The sequence below is a fragment of the Ruditapes philippinarum genome, unplaced genomic scaffold, assembly GCF_026571515.1.
Source record: "Ruditapes philippinarum isolate M1 unplaced genomic scaffold, ASM2657151v2 ctg11117_1_1_1_1, whole genome shotgun sequence".
Taxonomy (NCBI): domain Eukaryota; kingdom Metazoa; phylum Mollusca; class Bivalvia; order Venerida; family Veneridae; genus Ruditapes; species Ruditapes philippinarum.
The window spans coordinates 22450-45888 of NW_026858520.1; the positions used below are offsets into that span (position 1 = coordinate 22450).

Sequence of the window (23439 nt, forward strand, 5' to 3'; positions counted from 1 at the left end):
CTTTAATCAAAACCAAATAATTTCCCAAACTGGTTGAAGCTTTAAATGCATCCTTTCTATAAATTTTCCGGGGCAAATTGCCATAAATTTCTACGGACGCACACCTGGTTGTGCCTGATTTTAAAGAATACTGATTTCAGTCCACAAATTCAACGCGTTATTTAAATTTTCTGTATTAGATCAACCTGTGCGGTATGGTAAAACACGTGGAATCATGGTGCATCGTTAACGATTGACACACATTAATAGGAAACATGGTTACACTAGCAATTGTGTAAAAAGTAATGGTGCATTTAACAAAGTTACACATATTCTAGCGTAACATAAAGATCATCGTCGTTATTTCTTTGTTTCCTTATAAAGAGAACATCGAGCAATTAAAGGAACTTTTTTTAGCAGGATATGTAACTTTAATTTTAAAATGCAATTAGAATATAGAACATATAAAGAAAGCAAAAATCTAGATCAACAATGGTATATTTAAATAAAAAAAACACGTGTTACATCGGAATTTTAATAACTGAAGAAAAAACTGTATATTATGAGAACATGAGTTAGTTATTTTAACATATCATTTGTATTGTGGTCAATCATTTATCGCCAAGTAAAACTCTTCATTACTTTTCCATTGCTTCATGACATTCGTCAGTATTAATATTTGGAAACAAAGGAACAGAAGCGTAGGAGCGATCTATTGACGCTTTACATTGTGGAATTAAGGCTCATACACTTCTTCCTTCAATAAAAATGGCGAGTTCTCTTCTGGCGAGGATTTTTCCAAGCAGATATGCACCTTTCTTTTGTCCGTTCCGCCAAAAATAATTGCATATAAAATAGAGTTTTTATCTTGCATCATCATTTTAAAACACACACATGTATCACGATGAAGGGCGTCCCGTGTACTAAGTGTCATTAGCTAGTCGCCGTGGAGTGGGCTTTTGTCCCGCTAGGGACTCAGGATTCTTTCACGTGAGGCAGCTATCCAGCTAGCTTACGGAACGTTATCGGTTATACTCGGGTGCCCGTTTGTGTCTGAAAATTAATAATGCACGGAGGGGCATTTTAGGTTTTCCTCCACTAGTAAAGGTGGACAGTCGTCATATGACCCAACCAAAGAATAGTGTCCTAATTCCTCAACTAGTAAAGCTGGAAAGTCGCCATTTGACACAACCAAAGAATAGTGTCCTAATTCCTCAACTTGTAAAGCTGGAAAGTCGCCATTTGACACAACCAAAGAATAGTGTCCTAATTCCTCAACTAGTAAAGCTGGAAAGTCGCCATTTGACACAACGAAAGAAAACTATCATAATGCAACAAAATTTGTGAATTTTCATTCACTGCCTATTTATATAAATTATATATTATATAGCAAAAAAGGTTTTGACATCGATACTATTTTTTCTGATGGTCTCTTAAGAAGAATTGATTTTTGTACAGACGCCAGAAAATAAATTCGCACTAATACAATGTCAGAATCTTTCGAAATTACACGTTGCTATTTCAAAAACATTCTTGTTATTTTTCTTACCTGGAATGGTATTATCCATGAAGCATGCGATAAACCCGCCTAGGAAATTTGGATTTCCTAGAAACATTGCGATACTTGTCTAAACCGTTTGTTTCCCTGGGAATAAGTAAATTGTATTTTTTGTTTAACTGCATCTTCAAAATAAACGAAAGCAAGATGATGTACATTTATTTCGCACGATCTTTGTCAATAACTTTAAAAATTAAGGTATTTATGCAATGTTTTAATACAGATTAGAATGCATAGGGCACGACTTTTAAATACTATTCATTTAGCGTTTATTTAGCGTTGGCACTATTTCTAAGAGTTTTATCCCATTGTTCTCAATAACAGATCTTATGTTATTTATGTTTTGTTAAGTTGCTCAAGAATGCATGTTGGGTGGGGGAGAGGGAGAGTGGACCCTTTAGGGTTATTTTACTGTATCAATTGCAGGACTGAGATTTTTCTCGGCATCCAGGTCGAGAACCAGTAGAACCACAAACACGGCTGTACCAATAATAGACAAATTCCTGGTAGATGAAAGATCTATAACTTGTAGGTTGGATAGGTTCACGCCAACAAACACACCTGAAACAAAGGCATAATTATATGAACCAATGGTTTATTGTACATCTTTAAAGGGACCCCACCGAGTTTTTCTAACATGATGATGGAACTGGAAATATTTTCTTCCCGAGATTTGTACATCATTTGATGTAGGTCTGAGCCAATAACTTGTGTGCAGATTTTCACTACAATGTACTCCCCCCACATCCCATTTTTTCCAGAATAATTACTTTATCAAGTAAGAAGAAGCAAATATGAAAAGCGTTACAACGCTTTTCACTCACATCGGGCTAAGCATCGCATAAAACACAATATATTCTATTTAATACTGAGTACCTATTATATTACTTAATTATTCTTTGTAGAATTTACATTTTGACCTAAGCGGAGCTCCTTTAATGTAAAATACAAATGTGCGTACAAAAATTATGCATGCAATAGTTTTTCTTCTAAGACATGTTTTGTCATAACATACAACTTTTTTTATTCATAAGTGGATAAAGTCTAATAACAAAACGAATTGTTAATGATTATGCATGCTCCTTGCAACAATTCTTTCAATACTTTCAACGGTTAAAGTGCGTCCGATACTGATGCAAACTCTTTCGGTCCAACACTTTATATCTTATATTTGCAATTGATGTATGTTTGTATAAACAAATATATATGCAATGAAATATTATCATATTGAAACGAATTAAACGTTTGAACTAACGATGAAATAAACAGGCAGGAAAAGTAATTGCCTACAAAAAGAAGATGATTGCATTGTTTGTGGTATTTGTAGTTTTCACTCCGGATCACGAAAGAAAGCCACATTGAATTTACCAGAACACAGTTCAGCCACCGAATCGTTTCTGGGCAGGCTGTTAAGCAGTTTACCAGTACAAGTTGTTGAAACTTTTATAAATTCTGTACACGTCAGAGCAGAGGGACCTTGCGTAATACCGTAGAAAGGATTTCATGTTAAATCACAACGAAAGTGGCCTGCGCCGTCCAGTTGCTCTACATCTGCTCTTGCCCTTGAGCTTACCGGACGGCAATGGTTGCATTGTTCATATGGCTTAAATTCATATCAATTAAAGTAATGATAAATTCATACCAATTATAGTGATAATAACTCCTCCAAGAACGGGGTATGGTATACTGATAAACACCGCTGATACTTTGGCAAGGATTCCCAACACAACATAAATCACAGACATTGCAATAAACACATGGCGGCTGGCTACCTGGTCACAAGAGAGAGGAAATCATTCTTAAAATAAAAACATGTTTAACATATGGTGAAATCACTTGATTTTAAATAAATAACTGCTATATCAACAGTTTTTATTCGGAGAAATAAGAAATATAACTTTATAAAACTTATGTTTCCAGGAATCTGTTTGGTTTATACACAATTTGTTTGAGTTTGAATGTGTAGGAAGTTATGAGCTTACAGACACACTTTTAAATTCGTTCCAGGGACCAACCAGTACTGAGCTATGAGTACACAGTTTCTTTCACAAGGAAACAACGGCTTGCCCCTTACGGGACTTAGGCGATCTGTAGATTACAAGTCCAATGCGTTAATCATCTTTAGAAAAGGCATATTTTGTTATAACTTAGCTACATTATATTTGTTGTTAGATGTTATTGACGTACACTCAGAGGCACTTTCAACCCGACACTTACATTTTTCGATACAAATCGGTTATTTATTAACGGATTTTGTTCAACTTACCCTATAAAGTTCAACATATCATATACGTACAACTTGGAATTATATTTACAATTTATTGGCAATAAAATAGAGAAAATAACATAACAAATATGCATCTTCGAAATAAAAAATCACAGAATGGCTGTTAATGTCGTAACAAAATGAAAAGTCGCTGAATCCTACAAAATATGTATGTTAATCAGTTCCTATGCATTGTTTGTCATCCCATGGATATAACAAAGTGTAAACGTTATGACGAAATTATCATGAAAGCTTGGGAATATTTCTCCATTCCTGAATAACTGGGCTTGCTCGAGTTCCAGCAACTCCTGCCTCAAAAGTCACCAGATCTAAACATTACGCTTGTGGGCTGAACTGAACAGGTGCGTGAGAAAGCGACAAGAAGCCCCCCCCCCCCCGCAAGTTGCTGGAACTCAAGCAAGCCCTTGTTCAGAAATGGAGAACTACCTACGAGACAGAGGTGTTATCGTTGCTATAGCCAATTGGGAGGACATACAAAGTATTAGAACTGGCTAACAGACAGATTTAGTGGGATTCAGAGACTTTTCATTGTGTTGTTTTCTGTGATTTTTTCATTTTGCAGTAGCATATTTGTTTTGTTGTTTCCTTTATTTTCTTATGGATGAATTGTAAATATAATTCTAAGTAGTACGTAAGTACGATATGATGATTTTTTATGGTTCAAATTTGAAGAAAAATCCGTTCATAAATAACCAATTTATACAGAAAAATGTTAGTGTCGGGCTTTAAGTGCCTCTCAATGTACATGTATATATTATTTGTTAACAACAAAATAGAACACAGATCTATCGTCTGAACCTTTGTCATTCCAATAGCGCCAATGTTACCACCATATGTTGTAGTGGCATGACCTACACCAAACAGTCCAGAAATCATGCTACAAAAACCTTCCACTGCTATTCCCCTGTTAACAGCGTGGCTTGGTGGTGGTGGAACTCTACATATAGCTGCAGTGGCGTAATAATCGCCAATAGAATCAAGAATGGAAGTGAGTGTAGCAATGAGGAACCCCACTATAGCACTGACGCTGAACAGGGGACTACCAAATTGTCCTGAAAAATGCAAATGGTATTTATTGATACATTGGAATTCATTTAAATATATATCATTTTAAATGAATGATCAATTGTATTAAGCATATAAATACATGTATTACTGGACGAGTGGCTATGGTCGTCGACTTCAAACCACTTGCCACTCACCGCCATAGGTTCGTATCCCGATAGGGACTTTGGATTCTTAATCCAGCTATCTTACGGAACGTCGGTTATTCTAGTCAGGTGCCCGTGCGTGCCTGAAATAATGTACGGACGGGTACCTGAGGTATTCTTCGAATGTCGCAATGGCCTGTATAGTGTTGGTTCACATAAATTACAACCAAAAAAGTATATTCAATACAATTACATTTTAGACAGGACTATTTTTGAGAATATGCCCCTCTATAAGATGCTAGAGGCTTTTTGTAGTACAAGTGGTATCTTGGTGTATTGTACCTATTTAAGGTATGCTGAATCCGATAAAGGTGGATACCAAAGTGAAAAACTTGATCTTGACCATTGAAATGGCCATTTAAAATGACCATTAAAATGGCCGCCAAATTTCTTTATCATAAATGGATGATCGATAGATCAAATAAAACTTTTAAGGAAAGGAAAAGCCTGAAATTTGTCACAAAGCATGTTTAGGAAAAAACAAATTAGACACCATAACAGAATTAAAAAGAAACAACAAAAAACAAGCCAATATGGCCGAAAAATCCAAGATGGCATACATTTTCTATAGGATAATACAATAGTAATATAGAAGTAATATTTAAGATAGTATTGAAATTGTTAAGGCATTTAAACATATTTAGGGATTTACGCAGCGAACACTACACTCTTTCTTGCCCTATCTGCTAGATTTTATCTGGCACTCTATGCAACTCAGATGCCTATTTATATTTTGCACAGCGTAAATATGTGTGAGGGGGTTAAAACGTGTGCATGCAAAATATAATTAGCACCTTTTTCTGAGTTTTGGTGTTCGTTTTTCTGTAATCGGTCATCGTCTTCCGGTCGTCGTCTTCGTTCTTTTGTTATCGGTTCTCGTCGCATTTCTCTGCTGTCAGATCTTCTGTTATTTGTCGTCACTTTCGTTCTTCTGTTATTAGTCCTCGTTGAAGTTCTCTTGTTGTCAGTTCTTCTGTTATTGGTCGTGATCTCAGTTCTTCTGTAATCGGTCCTGGTCTCATTTCTTTTGTTGTTAGATGTTCTATAATCGGTCGGCGTCTTCGTTCTTCTGTTATCGGTTCTCGTCTTCGTTCTTCTCCGTACTTCTGTCATCCGTGCCCGTCTCTATTCTTCTGTAATCAGTCCTTGTCTCCCTTTTTATTTGTCTCAATTCTTCTGTCATCGGTTCCCGTCTCTGTTATCGATCCCCGTCTTCATTCTTCTGTCATTATTCTGTTATCAATCCTCGTCTCCGTTGTATTGTTATCGGTCCATGTTCTGTTCTGTTATCGGTTCTCTTTTATGTTCTTCTCCGTTCTTCTGTCATCGGTTCTCGTCTCTTTTCTTCTGTAATTAGTCTCCATTCTTCTGCCATGTGTTCTCGTCTATGTTATTGTTTTATCAGTCTGTGTCTCTGTTTTTCTGTTACCGGCGACGTCTCTAGTTCGCTTATTGTCAGTTCTTCTGTTATAGGTCCCTGTCTCTGTTAGCGGTCCTCGTCTCTGCTCTCTTGTTGTCTCACAGTTCTTATTTCTGTTAACGGTCGTCGTCTTCGGTCTTGTACTTTCGGTACTAGTTTCCTGCTCCGTATTTCTATCATTGCCGTTATGTGTCTATGTCCTGGTTTTGTCAGTCTTGTAGTCATTTATTCGTTTTGTGGAGTAGCGGGGGATCGAACTCACGACCCCTTGATTTGAAGGCAGACAGTGTTACCACTGCACCATTGCGCCCGCTCTGAATAATAGCCATTTTTGAAAATCCTTTATACATAAAATACTATTTCAATGGCATACAAAAGGTGTATTACAATTATATTTTAACACCTCTACTATGTAGCCAACCCACGTGACTTTTATATATGGTCTCCATATTTTACAAGTAATATTTGTATAGATAACTTTGCTGTTACTTTAAGATATCCTAGAAATTTATTGGAGGGTACCCGGAATGATGTGATAATCTTCTTGTAGAATTTAATAACCTATTTTAGTATTTTTAAGCGGCCATTTTGAATTGACCTTTTGAAGGTCAAGGTCAATTTTATTTTCTTGGTATCCGCCCACATCGTCTTCAGCATACCCATATTAGGTTAAAACACTCAAGATATTACTTGTACTATAAAATGCCTCTATAGCATTCATTTTTTCTTAAAATCTGTCCTGTCTATTTGATTTTATCGAAAATGAGTAAACTTAATCTCTAACGAGGCAGCAGCTGAAGTTTCCATACTCTGCGAAAGAAACGTAGAGCATTCATTGCAAATTGTCTAAAATGTTTACTTTACGATGGTTAGTTTTGTTTGGTTTAACGGCGCACCGACACAATTTAGGTCACAGGACAGATGGTTTTGGCTATCCTCGGCGATACAAACTTAAGGTCAAAACCACTTCACCTGCTGGAGCTATGAGAGGCATAGACTCCAGTAATCCTAACCCTTTTAGTCGCCTTTTACGATCACTCAGGATTAAAGGATGTCTGCAATTTTGATGCCTCAACCCTTCAAGGCAACCCCTTAGCCACAAGGGGACTATATTTAGTATGCACTTATAGTTTGATAATTCAGTGTAGTATAAAGTTCAATTGTCTAAAAAGTTTTACTTTTTATAATATTTAGTATGCACTTTTACTTAGATAATACAATCATGATCATGTACATTGTTAACGCAAACTATGATTGCATAGAAAATGGTTGAATAAAGAATAATCCTATACAGCTTTGGTCTGGAGCATTTCTCTAACGATCTGTATCAGGTTGCCTAACTTGCAACTTATTTAGACTGTAAACATTTATTACATACATTAAAACTTATACCTGGGTGAGGAAGATAGAACCATTCCGAATTAGTTATTATGTCTGCACGAGCGTCTGTTCGAGCTTTGTATTGTATGTTAGTTTTATCGGTTGGAAATGCTCCAGCTGCCGTCATGATGCCGCATACAGCCCATCCAATTATTATTGAAATCAGAATCTAGATAAAAGTAAAACAGCACCATGTATAGCACCGAGTGCTAAATCATTCAAAAATAATATAAGTTAAAATTATTAATGTTGAATAATGTAACGATTAAGTTATTGTCCATATCTTTTTATGTCGCACCAACACAGTATAATTATAAAGGTCATATGGCGACTTTCCAGATGTATTGGCGAAGAACCACTGGCGTTATGTAAGCCTTCCGGATATATCGCATGAAACAATGCAAAGTTCCTGGCGGTATTAGAACCCATTGCGTTTGAAATAATGCATAAAGTGCCACCTGAGGTGTTCCCCCTCTATAGTAAATCTAAAACTCGCTATTGCAGAACCATTGTAGGTTTGCAGTAAGGGAAACTTGAAATACAAACAAAATAACCCCCCTCCACCTAAAAAAAAATGAAGAAAAAAAGAGAAAAAAATAAATAAATAAAATGTAAAATAAATAATGCAGTACAAGAACAATAAAATCAACGACATACAGCAAATACTTGATGAAGGGGATATCGTATAGTATGAAATCCTTTCTTTCTAGTCCAAGCCGGGATAATCATTGGTTTGTGCCCTAGATACATTGAAAGAACCACGCCTATCCCCCAAGTCCTAGAATATAGAAACCACATATTTTATTCAAGTAAGCATAAACTTTGTTTAAGGCATTTGCAAAAGGTATTATTATCACGTTGCCTATTTTCTTCTTGAATTTGTTTTGGCAATCAAACCATGAAAATTATTATGTTTATGTCAAAGAAATCCGCTTTCAAATGGTTAAACTAAAGATACTTGATATATCAACATTCTATGGTGGCTGATTACCGCCATGTCATATTTTCGCCTGGCGCCCCGGGGGGCGAAAATACGACAAAATATTGACTTTGTCGTTTTTGCATATTTTCGCCTGGCGCCCTGCTAAGCGAAAATACAACATAGCACAAACAACCACAATAACATTCAAATATGAACTGAAAACATGTGTCACTCACATAAAAGAAATTCCCCAATGGACCTGTGTATACTCCATCGCCGGTTTTACGATATATAAACCTATGAGGAGAATAGTCGGCACAATTGTTATCGGGCCTACAAAGCGAAGTAACAAGCCAACAAGCCCCGTAGCACCAATCAGAAAATGTAGAAATCCTGCAAGGATGAGTGGTCCCATCATCTATATGTATAGAAATATGGATATAAAATTGATATGTTAGTATACATATGTATCAACAGTCAACGATTCGAAATTAAAGCGAGATTTTTTATTTTATTTTTTTTTTTTTGGGGGGGGGGGGTGGTATAAATAGAAGTGATATATTTACTTAATGGACTGATATTCTGTTTGATGTATTTTTCAAAGTAGCATTCCTTAGAAATGGATTCAAAGTCACAAACATAAGTTACCTCTCTGACACGTATATCAATTAATTGTTCTTGGAGATCCGCTTCGGTGATATTGTTTGATGTTGAATTCAGAACTCCTGGAACTTAACAAAACCAAATGTCACATTAACAGATAGTCAGTCCTGAATATGCGCCCTTTAAAATTACGCCTTAAAGGGACTCATCTGAGGTCTTTTGACATGACGGGACTGGAAATAATTTCCCAAGATTTGTGTTCCATTTGATATAGATCTGAACTAATAACATTAAGTGTAAATTCTCAGATCATTTCCGCGCCCCGTTTTTCCAGAATAATATTTTTATCCTGTAAAATGACCCAAAAATGAAAAGCGTTGCAACGATTTTCACTCAAATCCGGCTAAAATGCACTAAGAATCGATTTTGATTTAATTCTGACGACGATATTTCTTTACTATCCTTTGCAGATTTTTTAATTTAAAGTGATTCACTTTATCTATGTAATTTTTTTTTTTTAAACTTTTAGACCTCAATGGAGTCCCTTCAATATAAAAAAATTACTGAATATCCTCTGTTTAGCTGATTAAGTAAAATGAGTCAAACGGAGTAACTATGGCTTGTTGGTACTTACTTATTCCCCACAGGCGAATTTTTATCAGATAATACATGTACTGACATCCGTCCGTCCGCGCCGTCCGTCCGTTTGTCCGTGCCACATTATTTGTCCAGACCGTAACTCAAATTGTATTTGAGATATCAACTGGAACTTCATAGTTAAACAGATCTCATTAAGGAAATTGTACAAGAATGGTAACTTTACCATTGATGATAATTAGTTATTGCCCTTTAGTAGGTATCTATTTTTAACTTTTATAACATGGATATAAACATGAAGTGCCACAGCTGAATATGTCTAACTGAGGAGGAGTGCAATTCACATAAAATGATAACTTACCCATCATAATGTTTAAGTTATTGCATTTGGTATTTTTCATTTTTGGGCTGGCGATTTTAAGCCTGATCATATCAACCACAATTGAGCAGTCTACTCTGTTTTTCGTTACCAAAACCACCTTCCGGAAATCTAAGATCATCCGTTTCAGAATACGCATTTGCAAATAAATTTAAATTTTAAACTTACACATTGCATTTACGTCACACCTGCTCGCGTCCATCTTATTTAAAGCTATAATTGGTACAGCATATGAACCAGATGGTCCTTGATATACAGGTAGCCGGATTCCAAACATGACCTGTAGGAATGTTGTTACACCAGACAGCATGAATGTTGAACTAACGAGTTTTCTTATAAACACCCCGTCTTCAAGTGCACATGCGGCTTCCGCAACCAAAAGTGGGAGAACGATGGACCCAACAATAGAGATAAGACTTTGCTGTAATAGACAAGAAGTTGTTTAGCTAATAACAGATTTCTAGTGGAACCAAATGAGCAAGCATCTCAGTGATGAGAGGTACAAGAAAATAAAATGTTTTAGCTCATTATAAAGCTGTGTGCCTCCAGATAAGCAAAAAAAATTCAAGAAAATCAATTATGACAAAATGTACTACTATTTAAATATTTAAAGTATAAATATTCACATTTCAAGTTATGATTTACATTGCATATGCAATGAATGACTGATTTTGCAGTATTTATAACAATATTTCTACTGCGTGACTAACGCAGTAAGGGCTATTTTAGTATATTTTGACCTTTATCTAGTACTTTTTGTAAATTATTTTCTTTGTTCACTTCATAATGTTTTTTTTAAAATACGTTTTCAAAATTTTCACGAAAATTAACATGAATATGGAGGCGTGCGTCTTTAAGGCAAGTAAAACAATCAGTGACTAATTATAAAATAACAATTAAAGCTGCACACCTCCAGATGAGCAAAAATACTTCGATAAAATCAAACCTGAGAAAAATGTACTAAGATTTTAGGAAAAGTATAAAGATTATAATTATATTCTAGTAATAATTAACATGTTATGTGCAATTAATGACTGATTTTTCAATATTCAATAACTGTATTTCTACTGCGTTACTAACGCACTAACTGCCTTTTTTGCATATTTTGACCTGTTTATGATAATTTTCATAGGTTGTAAGTGCCATTGATAATGTGTAAATTGCATTCTTTTGGTTACTTCAAAATATTATACTGTTAAATACATTTTCAAATTTTCATGAAAATTAGCATGAATCTGGAGGCATGCTGCTTTAAGGTCTTTTTGAAGTGCCTGAAGCACAAATCACCACAACGATCAAAACTGGATAGATAGTACTTTTCTGTGAATTAGCATTCGCAGAAAAGTAATAAGATGCATTTAAAGCTTAAGTCCGCTCAACGAGGAATTCAATAAAGTCCGAGAGCTTCTGCAGAAGTCAATGCATTAGCGTTTTTCTTACAAAAAAATAAGTTAAGTCCGGTAAGTTCACGTTCCGTCAGTTATCTTTCCTATACAGAGACCCATTTTGTAATGCTTTTTTATTTTATCATGACATTCATAGACCGTGATCGTCATGCTGCACTCTGTCATTTTGCATAGCGCCCTGGAGCACACATATTAAACAATTTTGTTAATTGCCCGAAGCGCTCACCAGAAGACAGAATGGTACCATGTAAACTGCAGGAAGGTAATATCAAGTTTGACCATGCCTTGTGAAGTTTCAAAGTTAATAGGATCTATTGTTCTGTTAATAATGTTCACAATGTCTATTCATATATCACAAATGCAACAGCAGAGTGGCCACACCTGACCGACCTTAATCTTAGGACTATAGTCCATAACGTCTCTTGATAGGAGTGGGGCAAGCCTTTACAAGGTGAAGACCACTGTGACCCTGACCAAAATAAGTAGGTATATTCTAGTAGACATGATTAACATTCACAGTTCCACAAAAACTATTAGGACTGTATACCATTGAAGTTTCAGAAAAGAAGATATTTTAAGTTTTTTCTATGTACAGTAATGAAAAACTCATGCCCCCAGGGAAGGGTTACAGAGAAGAGGGTCTTTGAATGTTTTACTACATACGTACAGACATCACAAAACTTAAGGTAAACCATGACCCCTAAAATGGCCAATATTCACCCAAAACAATTTTGGTAGAAGTGAACTAGAATATGCTTTATAAGCTCTGGCCCTTGACATTTCAAGAAGATTATAAAGTTTATATAATACACACATAAAGAAAACCCATGACCTCCTGGGCGAGACCAATTTTGATCGAGGAACAAAAATAGGAAAAATCTTGTTATAAATCTACAAGACAATGTTTCAAGCTAAATGTGCAAGCTAGATAATGTTGAACAATTATCAGTGCATTTTACTTTCAGATATGAAGAGTTAAAAAAATATCTCTATACATTGTATTTTAAGACCCCGTTTATGACACTTTGTCCTACTTATGCAACGGACTGTCACAATTTGAACAGCTTTAGTAGACCAGCCAATGATCATTTCTGTAGTTTGGTTAATATCTAGTTTTTGGTTTCATAGGAGATGTTGTTGAAAGAAATTATTGACGACGGATGACGCTCGAATAGGAACGACAGACACAGAATGATCACATTAGTTCACCATGTGCACGTTGTGCTCAGTTGAGCTAAAAACGTGCGATATCGGCGATATGCTAATGCATGTTTACATGGTTACAAGCTTCATGGTGACTTTTAAAAACTGTTCACTGGTCCGAACTGAAATAAATGTTCAATGATGGAACCGGAATTTATGAAGAATCGAATGTAACAAGTATTCAAAAAATGTACCTGAAACGCGAAGAAAAGTGTCAAATATATTGGTGGTGAATCATTAATCTTGTACAGTATAGGACATTCCTCTTCAAACTCAACTTCAGTGTTGTTATCACCATTCTCATCTTCAAATGGACTCTCGGAAATGGAACTGGTTACTGACTACAAATAATACAAGAGTTGTTAATAGGACAAAATGCTGGACCTTGGACAGTGACCTCCTATAATTAAGGTATGTTATATTTCTTACTTTTATGTAAATATTACAAACTTAACAATTAACGCAAATAAAGGCATATGTCGTGCCTTGAGGGTGTGTTAAAAAATGAGAGGTTACCTGTGATACAAAAATTCAAATGAAGAGAGGTAGCCCGTGCCGCTGCAAAACCGAAATTAGGATGTTTTTATGAATTTTACAATTATTTTTGACAATATACTGCCATTTGTCCGAAGATGATATGTAATGAACATATTAAATATGTATGATGCAAATATAATCAATCCACAGTTTCATTGCAGCCCGAAAAATATGTCGAGTTGATGGGCGAGGCAAGACATCTCGATTTTTTGTAGCTTATTGTGAAGTTGCAGTACATGAAAAACGGACACATGACAAATCAGCACATAAATAAAACATTCTAGTGTTCCGTGGTATACATCTTTTCTACGTGTCATACCCAATTTCCTTATTTTTACTGAAGTTTTACTGGATTGTTATCCATCGCTGAGTTGTTTTTAGCAGAGAATGACCTGTGCATGTGCAAAGAGGGTACCGTTTGAGCAGATTTCGCAAAGAGGGTACCGATATGGATATGCACCGTGTGAATAGTAGCTCAAAAATTACTACATGTAAGTGTATACAAATTCTTCACCTATATTAATGATGGGGTCAAACCGCAAACAAACAAATGCTATTTAATGGCATTATAATTATCTGTAGTTATTACAATGAGTGGCAAAGCATCAATCAAGTAATAATTTTGTATGCATCAGCTGATATATGTCAAATGACTATTTACGCTTAGGGGCTTATTAATGTTGTACAAATACATTTGAGGATGATGTTTAAGATAGCTCAAAAAGCCTATTAACGATAGGATACTTCTCTAAATTAGCATGCATAAGACGGTGCTAGGGGCGAAGATGGTAGCATTTATCACATGCATTTTCATGATTAAGTTCAATCGAATTCTGAATCACTTTTATTTCTATCGTATTTGGCCATCTATAGTGTACTTTTTTTCTATCAAATATCTCACTATGATTCAATAAAAAATTAACCGTTTGATGATCTTGTATTACGAATAACTCGTAGTTAAAATGTTTTGCTACTTTTGTATTAATATTTTGATGATACACCGTTATAAATGTGTATAAAAAGAGCAATGACATTTATCTAAATCAGTTAAACTTAATTCTCAATTACTTTGTTTTCCTTTCAATCGATGATTACAATTTTCAAATTCCAAGATTCCTTTGTGAACTGGTGTCAACTAAATTAGAAAATGTGCTTACTAAAGGAGAAGCCCAGCCTTGTAAAGAAGCTAAAGAATACCGCCGGTATCTGGCAGCAACTCCACTTCCAATCGCCGTAGAATTTCTCTTTCCTGGGTTGTGACCATTACCGATATTATTGCCAGTCTCTGTTAAAGTTTTTACATCAATACTCGTTGCGTGTGAATTCCGGTCACTTTGCAAGCTCCGCTTACGTTCTTTATCTGGCCCTTGCATTATTGTTTTCACTGTTTTTATGTGTCCTAAATAGAAATAAATATGTCTATTGGAATTTTTGCCTCACGTCCATTGATAACTTCTTTCGTATTTTTAATTTCTCTGTTGCCTATGATTTGCAGAATTCAAAAGAAAGTATGAACAAGTTCTAGGGCATGCTAAATAATTTGATTCTTTACAGCGTAGATTGTTCTGAATTTTAGACAAAAGTAACATAAGCAGTTATGAATATTATTAGTATTAACAAAGTTCTTAATCTAGGTACAGTGGACATTGTATTAAGAGGCCACTCAAGGGACTGCCAAAAAGTGGTCTCTTAATAAAGTGGTCTCTCAATAGAATTCTGGAAAATTCGAGACTTTTTATTACAAGTCATAGATATAATAACATCTTTTTTTATAAAAACAAAAACTATACAATATTATGTATGTATTACCGTTTTATAATTACATTTATGCCTTTAAAAAAAAAAAGTCATCAATATTGTTTGTTTTTGATTTTTAAACGAAATGTGTGTACAAAATTAATGTGTTTTACGCTCATAATACTGTCAACAGGTCATTTTGACCATGATACAAAGCATATTGTCTTATATTTTTAATATGTTCATACACATCTCCTGCTGAACATACTTTAGAATCATCAGCCAGAGCTCCAGATAATTATTTATGCAATGAGTTTTAATAAACTTCTTGATTTTTTCAACAATTAGTTTTCACACTACCCCGATTTCAAATTCAAAAAGATTTTTAGAGATCTAGGATTTTTTTTTTGCCTTTTTTTGTCGAAGGGTCATATTTAATGGGATACTAGATGTATTTTGTAAAGCATCAGATGAGCACCTACACCATCAGCAATGAAAGGCTCGGCTCTGTAATGTTTAGTCTACTAGGTTTCACGATTTTATTTCAACTACAATCGATGACATTTGCTATTTACTCAGACTCAATTCCATGCACGATTTCCTCATACAATTTATCCGGTCTTATTAGTTGTCTGTCTTTTTTCGCTCGATCCGACATCATTTTCGATAAGGGAGGTCACTCTCAGCACATGACAAAACTATGCAAACGCGGTGTTGTGATACGTTATTGCTCTGACAAAATATGTCACAATAAATAGTGCGATCGGAAAATCCGATTTTGAAACGATTGCAATTGTTATTCATTTCGTTTTTAAACGACAATTATTTGTGACCAATGACCATGAAAATTATTTGTTTGTTTGCTTGTACACATCTAACCTACTCGCTAATTACACATGGGTGAATGCCCGCAGGGACGATTGTTTGTCACGGCCGTTTAATAGATACTTTAACACTTAATTTTGTACATTTGGGCCGACATTCAGTGGCCGCTGGCCGCGATATAAAATAGTCGTTTAATGGAATTAAATTAAATAGTAAAAATCATCGGGAGGGATTTTATGCGGCCGCTTAATAAAAAAGTCGCTTAATAAAGGTGGCCGCAAGTACGATGCCGACTGTATACGTATTCGGGTCATGACATCATATTGTTTGGTCACGTTAATAACCGTGTTATCATATGACTTGAGATTTTGTTAAAGATATTCTATGCTCATCCTTGAGTAAAATTTATCACAGACATTCATTGAAATCTATAAACTTTTTACTGAATACGTCTTATTTGAATAAAGAATAAATAAACTATGTATGGAAAGCTGCGTTCGCTATTACTGGTATTTAAGTGAAGTTGATCTTTTCAATAAAAAAAAAATGCCAGTTATTTTTAATGACAAGATATACATGTGTATTCATATTGAGACCACCTATAATGTGGTGGATTTTAAACATAACATATCTACTTTGTTTGAAGTTAAAACATGATAATCTTATATTTGCAAAAAGACTGTATAGCAATTATCAATATTTTCTAATGTTAAATTTGAGCATAGAATATCTTTAAGCAGACAGTAGTATATGCAATATTTCTCATAAATGAACGTCTCCACCAGAATCATTATCAAGACCATGTGTCCAAATTGAAAATTTCATGCAAAGATACCAATTTTCCTCTTTTTGTTATCAACTCCTCAGTAAAGTTGGTCAAGCTAAATCTTAGCTTACTGTGAATGCAGATTTTAAACATATAAAGTAAATAATATGACATATTAGGATCAAAGAGAAAAAAATACGAATTGATAAAATATAAACTGTTTTATGAACATTTGATAAAGATTTGTCATTTACGATAGAAATGCGTATTACCTCTCCTTTCAAAATCTAAATCCGAAAATGATTGTAGTTTGGTCAATAGCAAACATTTACTGTACTTTCCGTACTTGTTTGTTTTCACGGTGTCTGCATTTGTGACGGGCCATCTTATTAATGCTCATCCACACAACAATTAACATTTAGTGTACCAAAGCGCCACTGAATCCAGCTTTCGTAACATGAACCTTTTAAATGAATTACAATAACACTTCTGTGACCTTTTGCTCCAATAATGGGTCATAGGAAGAATGATTCAATTTAATAATCAAGTACACTGTTATTATATTATAAAGAAATGACACATGGGCAATTCGTCTGAGAGACAATTTTAATTTCTTTTCAAAATAATACAATTTAAAAACTATTATATAGAATAGAATATTAGATTCTGATAATTATGTTGTTTCTTTTCTTCTTGGACAAATAGGTTTGCTCTAATCAAAAGGCAAGCTACCGTCCATGCCCCTCTAGCACCAGCTTTAGCAGGAATCAACATTTAAACAAAAAAAAACCGACTTTCATTTTAACATATGCCTAGTTTTCTGTCAGGATATACAAGGTTTGTCATTATTTATAAAGTAGTAAAAAAACCGGATTCCCTAAAGAGCGCCAAATTTAACGACAACCGGATCGGTTTGAAAAAAGCCTGTTCATGGATTGTTTTTGGACAATGCAAGTTACCGTCCACGTCTTTAGCACCGTCTTAAGCAGTATTCCACATTTAAACATGAAAATAGTGAATTTTTGAATTTAGAAACATCCGCAGATGTGTTCATATATATACAGGACCCATAAAGAAATACTGTTTTTGTATTGTGTAAGGTGTTCTCGGTAGCTACGAAAATGTTTCTTTTAAAACATGCCTGATTTTCTTATTCTTTCAGGGTAATGTTAATCATTACATGGTCCTTTTTAAAGTGTTATCTTGATTCAACTACTTATTCAATGATTTTCGTTGTAATATAGCAATGTTTGGATATTTGGTGAAAAATGCATTTAAACTTTGGGCAAAAAAATGGCAATAACATATATTTGGTAAGGACGCAACGTTAAGCTTATAAAATTTTCAAGATCGCATCACCTGTATAAAGTGTGAAGGGGGGAATCAAGATCAATCAAGAATACAATGATGAAGAGAAATGCTGAATAGCATGTAAACCTGTTTTTTATATAATACAATTGCATAACGCGCGGTTTCAAAACTACACGACATAAGCAAAATGTATCGCTGTTAAGATGCTGCACAGCACGTATTTGATGTAAACAAATCTATGTATATAAATAATACATAACTTGACAACCGGTTGCAAAACTACACGACATGAACTAAATGTATCGCCGTTTAGGACAAATGAAAATCATATTGTGCTTATTAATAACAAAGGTATACAAAAAGATGAATTTAAAAATGCTTCAAAAAGTACCCCAAACTAACACTTATTTGTTATCTAATGACATTCAAGACAGATGAGACAGGGGTAACTCAAGCCTACCATCTCCTGGCTAGAGCTTGATATCACTCTAGTCGGCGCACCATAGGAGGGCGTAGTGGGAAGCGCCGTAACGCCCAATGAATATGGCACCCACCTGAGGAAGGCGATGGTAGCAGCAGTGGATGCTGTATCTTGTAACCAAATGAACATTTTAAGTACTAGCATTTTAGCGATCTAGATGAAGATAATACTGCTTAATATGATGAAATATTTGAACATAATGTAGATTAGTCACATTGTGAGTTTTCACACGATGAAGTGATTGAAGATATATCTTCTTTGAAACGTCAGAAAAGTACTAGTGAGGATATGTTTATTTTTGAAATATATTTAAACTCGAAACATATTTTAGCACCTATATTATGTAAATTGTTTAACTATAAGCATCGTGAAAGTGTATACCCAGGCTTATGGACCAAAGGCGTATTGGTTCCTGTATCTTAAAAGATATTCCAATAACAGGTATATATTTTTTTCGCAAAGTTTGATGAAAAGAATCATGCATCATGAAAACGAGAAACTATATCGTGCATTTGTAGATTTTAGAAAGGCATTTCACCTCGTGTACAGAAATGGGATCTGTTTCAAATTGTTGAATAGATTAATTCAAAATAGGTAAAATCATTGCATCAAATAGCTTAATCTTTTCTGATACAACAGCAAATAAATTAATATGTTGAAAGCAATTCATCGATCAATTAAAACTTGTGTAAGATAGAATGGTAATAATTATGTAAGATCATTTTAAAAGTTATAAGGTTGTAGACAAGAGGAAACATTATCTCCACTTCTTTTATAATGTTAAATGATATGGAAACTTACATTTAAAATAACAATGCTGATCTTGTAAAAATAGATCAAATTATATTTTATGTTGCATTTTGCAGACGACACAGTGTTACTGTCGCTAGTCGGCTGTCGTTCCATAATGAATTGCATAGGTATGTAAGCAACAAACATCTAATGTTACTGTTTATGGTGAAGTTTGAAGGGTTTCCTTAATACTTTGAGATAGGAAGCATTATAAATACTTTTATAAAATTGTTAATGTCCTTGGGGCAGTTAAACAATGCCAGAGGTTCTTGGGAAGTCGGAGTTAAAGCATTATTAGAAACAATAGGATTTGCATGTGTATGAAAGGAAATTTCATTTGGAACTTAATACTGATATTAAAACATTGTACTGTCAATATTATCAAATATATGTTGATATGTAACAATGTCCAAATAGTGTACTTACAAAATATTTTTAAAAAATGTATAGCATTTGAAAAACAAATTATCATGTGTAAAATTATTCTAATCGTATAGCTCTCACTAGACTGTGATGTTTGTCACATATTGTGGTATGAAAATTATCATATTTCACTGGTGGCTACCACAACTCTTGAAATATTCATTTTCATACCACTCGATGAAAATAAATCCTGTATTTATCGAAAAAAAATCAATATCCTCTATGTATTTTATTAACGAGAATGCTATAGCATACATGTATATAATAATTTACAAGTCAAATTAATTCAATTAAGTTATTCAAACAATGTCTTCAACCTCTGTGGCATTCTCAGCCGCGCTGGCGCTGGCGGATTCCTCTCTAGTACCAGACCAGTACCGCAATAGGTGATTACCATGGAGAAATGAATGGCGAGAATTTCACAAAGTGGTTTAATCAAAAGCTAATCCCCAATCTTCCAGCACACAGTGTGGTGGTGATAGACAACGCACCTTATCAGACCATTTGGGATGACAAGTTTCTTACGAAATCAAGTACAAAAAGTGTGATAACGTCCTTGTTACAGCGCCATAACACACACCAAACATGCTCAGGACGTGTGTGCTTGCAATAAAATAGATGAGTTTCGTTGCAAGCTAGTGTGTTATGCGAAGCACAAAATCTCAATTGAATTGTATTAACATGAGATGTGTAATTTATATGAATAACACAAACACGAAGTACCCGTGCATTGGAAAAAATGTGTATTTGAAAGAAATTGAACTGCTGGGAGGTGAACCAAGACCAGTATGGCTGTAATTTTAGCGCGCTACCACTACACTACATGAACATGATCAAATAAATATTACTATACTATACATACACACATGACTTACCTTTTCTGAAGTGCACTGATCCATGTTATATTCCAAACGGTTCCGAAATAATTATATTTTTAGAACTAGAACAAATATTTGTAAAGTTTAACGTGTGTTTCATCTTTGTATGAATCACTTGTTTTTAAATGATAACTTTTCTTTCACATGCAACATATTTCCCTATCTAATTGTACATACATGTTGTATAATTAAAAGCTCTTTCTCATTGTATAAATGTCACCGCTTACGTATTACAATTGTTGGTGAGGAACATTAAATTGAATATTATGCGTTAAATGACATCATACTTAAAAAGAAATCAACCGCAGTTATAACGCCAACACCGTTTTTTGCGCGGCGTTACAATGCCCTAAAGGCTTTTTAAAATACAAATCTACAAAATATAGCGTTTACAGCATTCGCAATTTTTGCGGGAGATTATGGGACCAATTTTTTTCTCGAATGACCAGCACATTATATAATATGCACACAGGGACGCATAGTATGCTAGTTATTAAACTTTTCTCATGCATTAACATCGGTCAGCAGCAGGACCGAAGGAGTTTTATAAGTTCGAGGACCCAGGGCTATGTTATTAAATAAATTAAGAGTTTTAAAAGCCTAATAAGAAGCAAATTAAAACCTTCTTTGACTGTATAAATTCCCTATTGAATAGAATAAAAAACTTATTAGATTAAATGTTTTCTAATTGCTATTGATAAAGAGGCTTATTTTCACAAGATGTCTTGATATGGTTCATACAATTAAGTAATGGGAACCAAACGGGATATTCAGTTTTCTATGGTAGCTGATTTCTGCAATTTCCGTGTTTCGTGTCTTCGCCCCGAAAGTCGAAAGGCGAAGACACGAAAACATACCTATTTGTCGTAATTTTTTCGACTTTCGTCCTTTCGGGGCGAAGACACGAAAACAACGAAACATTCTAGGCGAAATAACGAAACCATTAACACGCGAAGGGACAAACATTTCATTGTTTAAGTTTTTCGTGTCGGCGGGGCAAAATCTTTCGTGTTCCGCGCCCTTTGATTGTCTTGTCTTCGCCTCGAAACGCGAAGGTCGAAATAAAACGAAAATACGGCAGATTTTCGTGTTGTCGTGATTTCGCCCCGAAACGCGAAAGTCGAAAGTAACGACAATGACATTGTTTCGGGTTTCGCCTTCCGGTAGGCATGCGCAGAACGAGTACACATATGCCAAAATTGTTTCAAGATTGACGACATTTTGCATGAAATATGTGCACAAGTACACATATGCTACATATATTATAGAAGAAAATGGAGAGTAATAGCAATGATAGTATCCTCAAATATTTTGCTTTTGCTTGTTTTTGTTGTTTTGTTTTAATATGGACTTTAGATTATGTTTATCTATTTAATTTAACTTATTAGCCTTGTATCATGCAAACTGTATATTTATTAGCAAGCTGATTTGTTGATAAATTTCGAGAATGTTGATTTTGAAAGGTAAGTTTAAGCATTGTTTCAACACACTTATCTCCAGTTTATTGACAGTTTATAAGAACACAAAAATTCTACACACCACTCTTCAAAGTTCGTTTGGTTTAAAGTTAATGTATTTTATTTTTATCAATTATTTTTAAGAAAATATGACGATTTTGATATTTGAATTTTTATTTCTAATAAGCATAACGGAGATAGGATTTTAAAGTAATACTTTGACTTGCTAATAATCGTTCATAACAAAGTAAAAATGTGAATATAATTGTGATGTTACCATACCTTATAACTATGTTGTAGCGCTCCCGGAGAATAGTTACTATTTCGGGGTAGGTGTACCCCGAAAAAAAATCCCTAATAATATTTTCCGCTAGGATACGTTAAATAAAATAAACAAACGAACAAGATAAAAATAAAACTATAGACATATAACAATAACATATAATTATTTTCAGTAGTTTTCAGTTTGTCAAGCGGAAGATCTTCAGACCAAACAAATAATGGTCGCGAAATTTCAGACCCTGATGTGGTAATTTGCAATTACCGAAGCGGTTACTTCCCTTTATATGTACACTTACGTCGAAAAATTAAGGGGAGATCACTGCGTAACGATTGTCAAATGACAGGCGCTTTAATTTTCTTAAGGCAAAAATAGTTTTCGATTGGTCGAAGATTCTAATATTGTGTTATTCGTATAGATATACATGCTTTTAAGCTCTATTATTATTTACATCAGTGTTAAACAACAGGTTTTACCGTGAACAAATTATATCGAAATTAATTACAAACCCTAATATAGAATAATATGGTTTTTTTTTCAGGCTGTTATCTTACAACTTGCCCGTGGTCGAGGGGTTTACACGCTCGCTTTGGAAGCGAGAGGTCTTGAGTTAAAATGCCAGTTAAGGCGACTCATCTCATGATATTTTTGTTTTGTTTTTTAATTAATTGTTTAAAACAAATAAACATTGAATTGAATATCAGAGTTGAAATTAGTCTTTTAGCCAATTTATTATAGTTATAACACTGGACACAGCATTGGTGACACTATACAAACAAATTGGTTTATAATCTCACAACCTTCACCTTTCTGACATTCTGAGACCCAAACAAATTCAGCGCCTTCTGTGCTTTGATTATTTATAGAGACAGCGTTCGGGTCTTCACACTTACTCAAACAAAATATCGTCTAAAAATCGATCATACCCATATACAACAGTCCAATCTCACATCAAATGTAAAGAATTCTTAATTGATAAAAATAAAATACATTAACTTTAAACCAAA

The 23439-nt window shown here is 34.4% G+C and overlaps 1 protein-coding gene across 1 annotated transcript; it reads right to left on the bottom strand.

The window, feature by feature from the left end:
* Positions 1-1039: 1039 nt before the first annotated feature.
* On the bottom strand, positions 1040-20859 carry LOC132753488 (solute carrier family 23 member 1-like). Its single transcript, XM_060743970.1, has 12 exons — positions 20693-20859; positions 14640-14881; positions 13140-13286; positions 10505-10757; positions 9406-9488; positions 8994-9175; positions 8493-8613; positions 7848-8004; positions 4623-4876; positions 3180-3309; positions 1950-2098; positions 1040-1300 (listed from the first exon to the last, which is right to left on the bottom strand). Exons 2-12 carry the CDS (start codon positions 14853-14855, stop codon positions 1040-1042), a joined length of 1953 nt encoding a protein of 650 aa, XP_060599953.1. The 5' UTR covers positions 14856-14881; positions 20693-20859.
* Between the last annotated feature and the right edge of the window lie 2580 nt (positions 20860-23439).

Coding starts and splice junctions, on each gene's coding strand:
- LOC132753488 (XM_060743970.1), bottom strand. CDS start 14,855: ATGCAAGGGCCAGATAAAGAACGTAAGCGGAGCTTGCAAAGTGACCGG. Junction 13,287..14,639: donor AAGGCTGGGCTTCTCCTTTA/GTAAGCACATTT, acceptor TATTATTTGTAG/TCAGTAACCAGTTCCATTTC. Junction 9,489..10,504: donor GTGTGACGTAAATGCAATGT/GTAAGTTTAAAA, acceptor GGTTTTGTTAAG/TTCCAGGAGTTCTGAATTCA.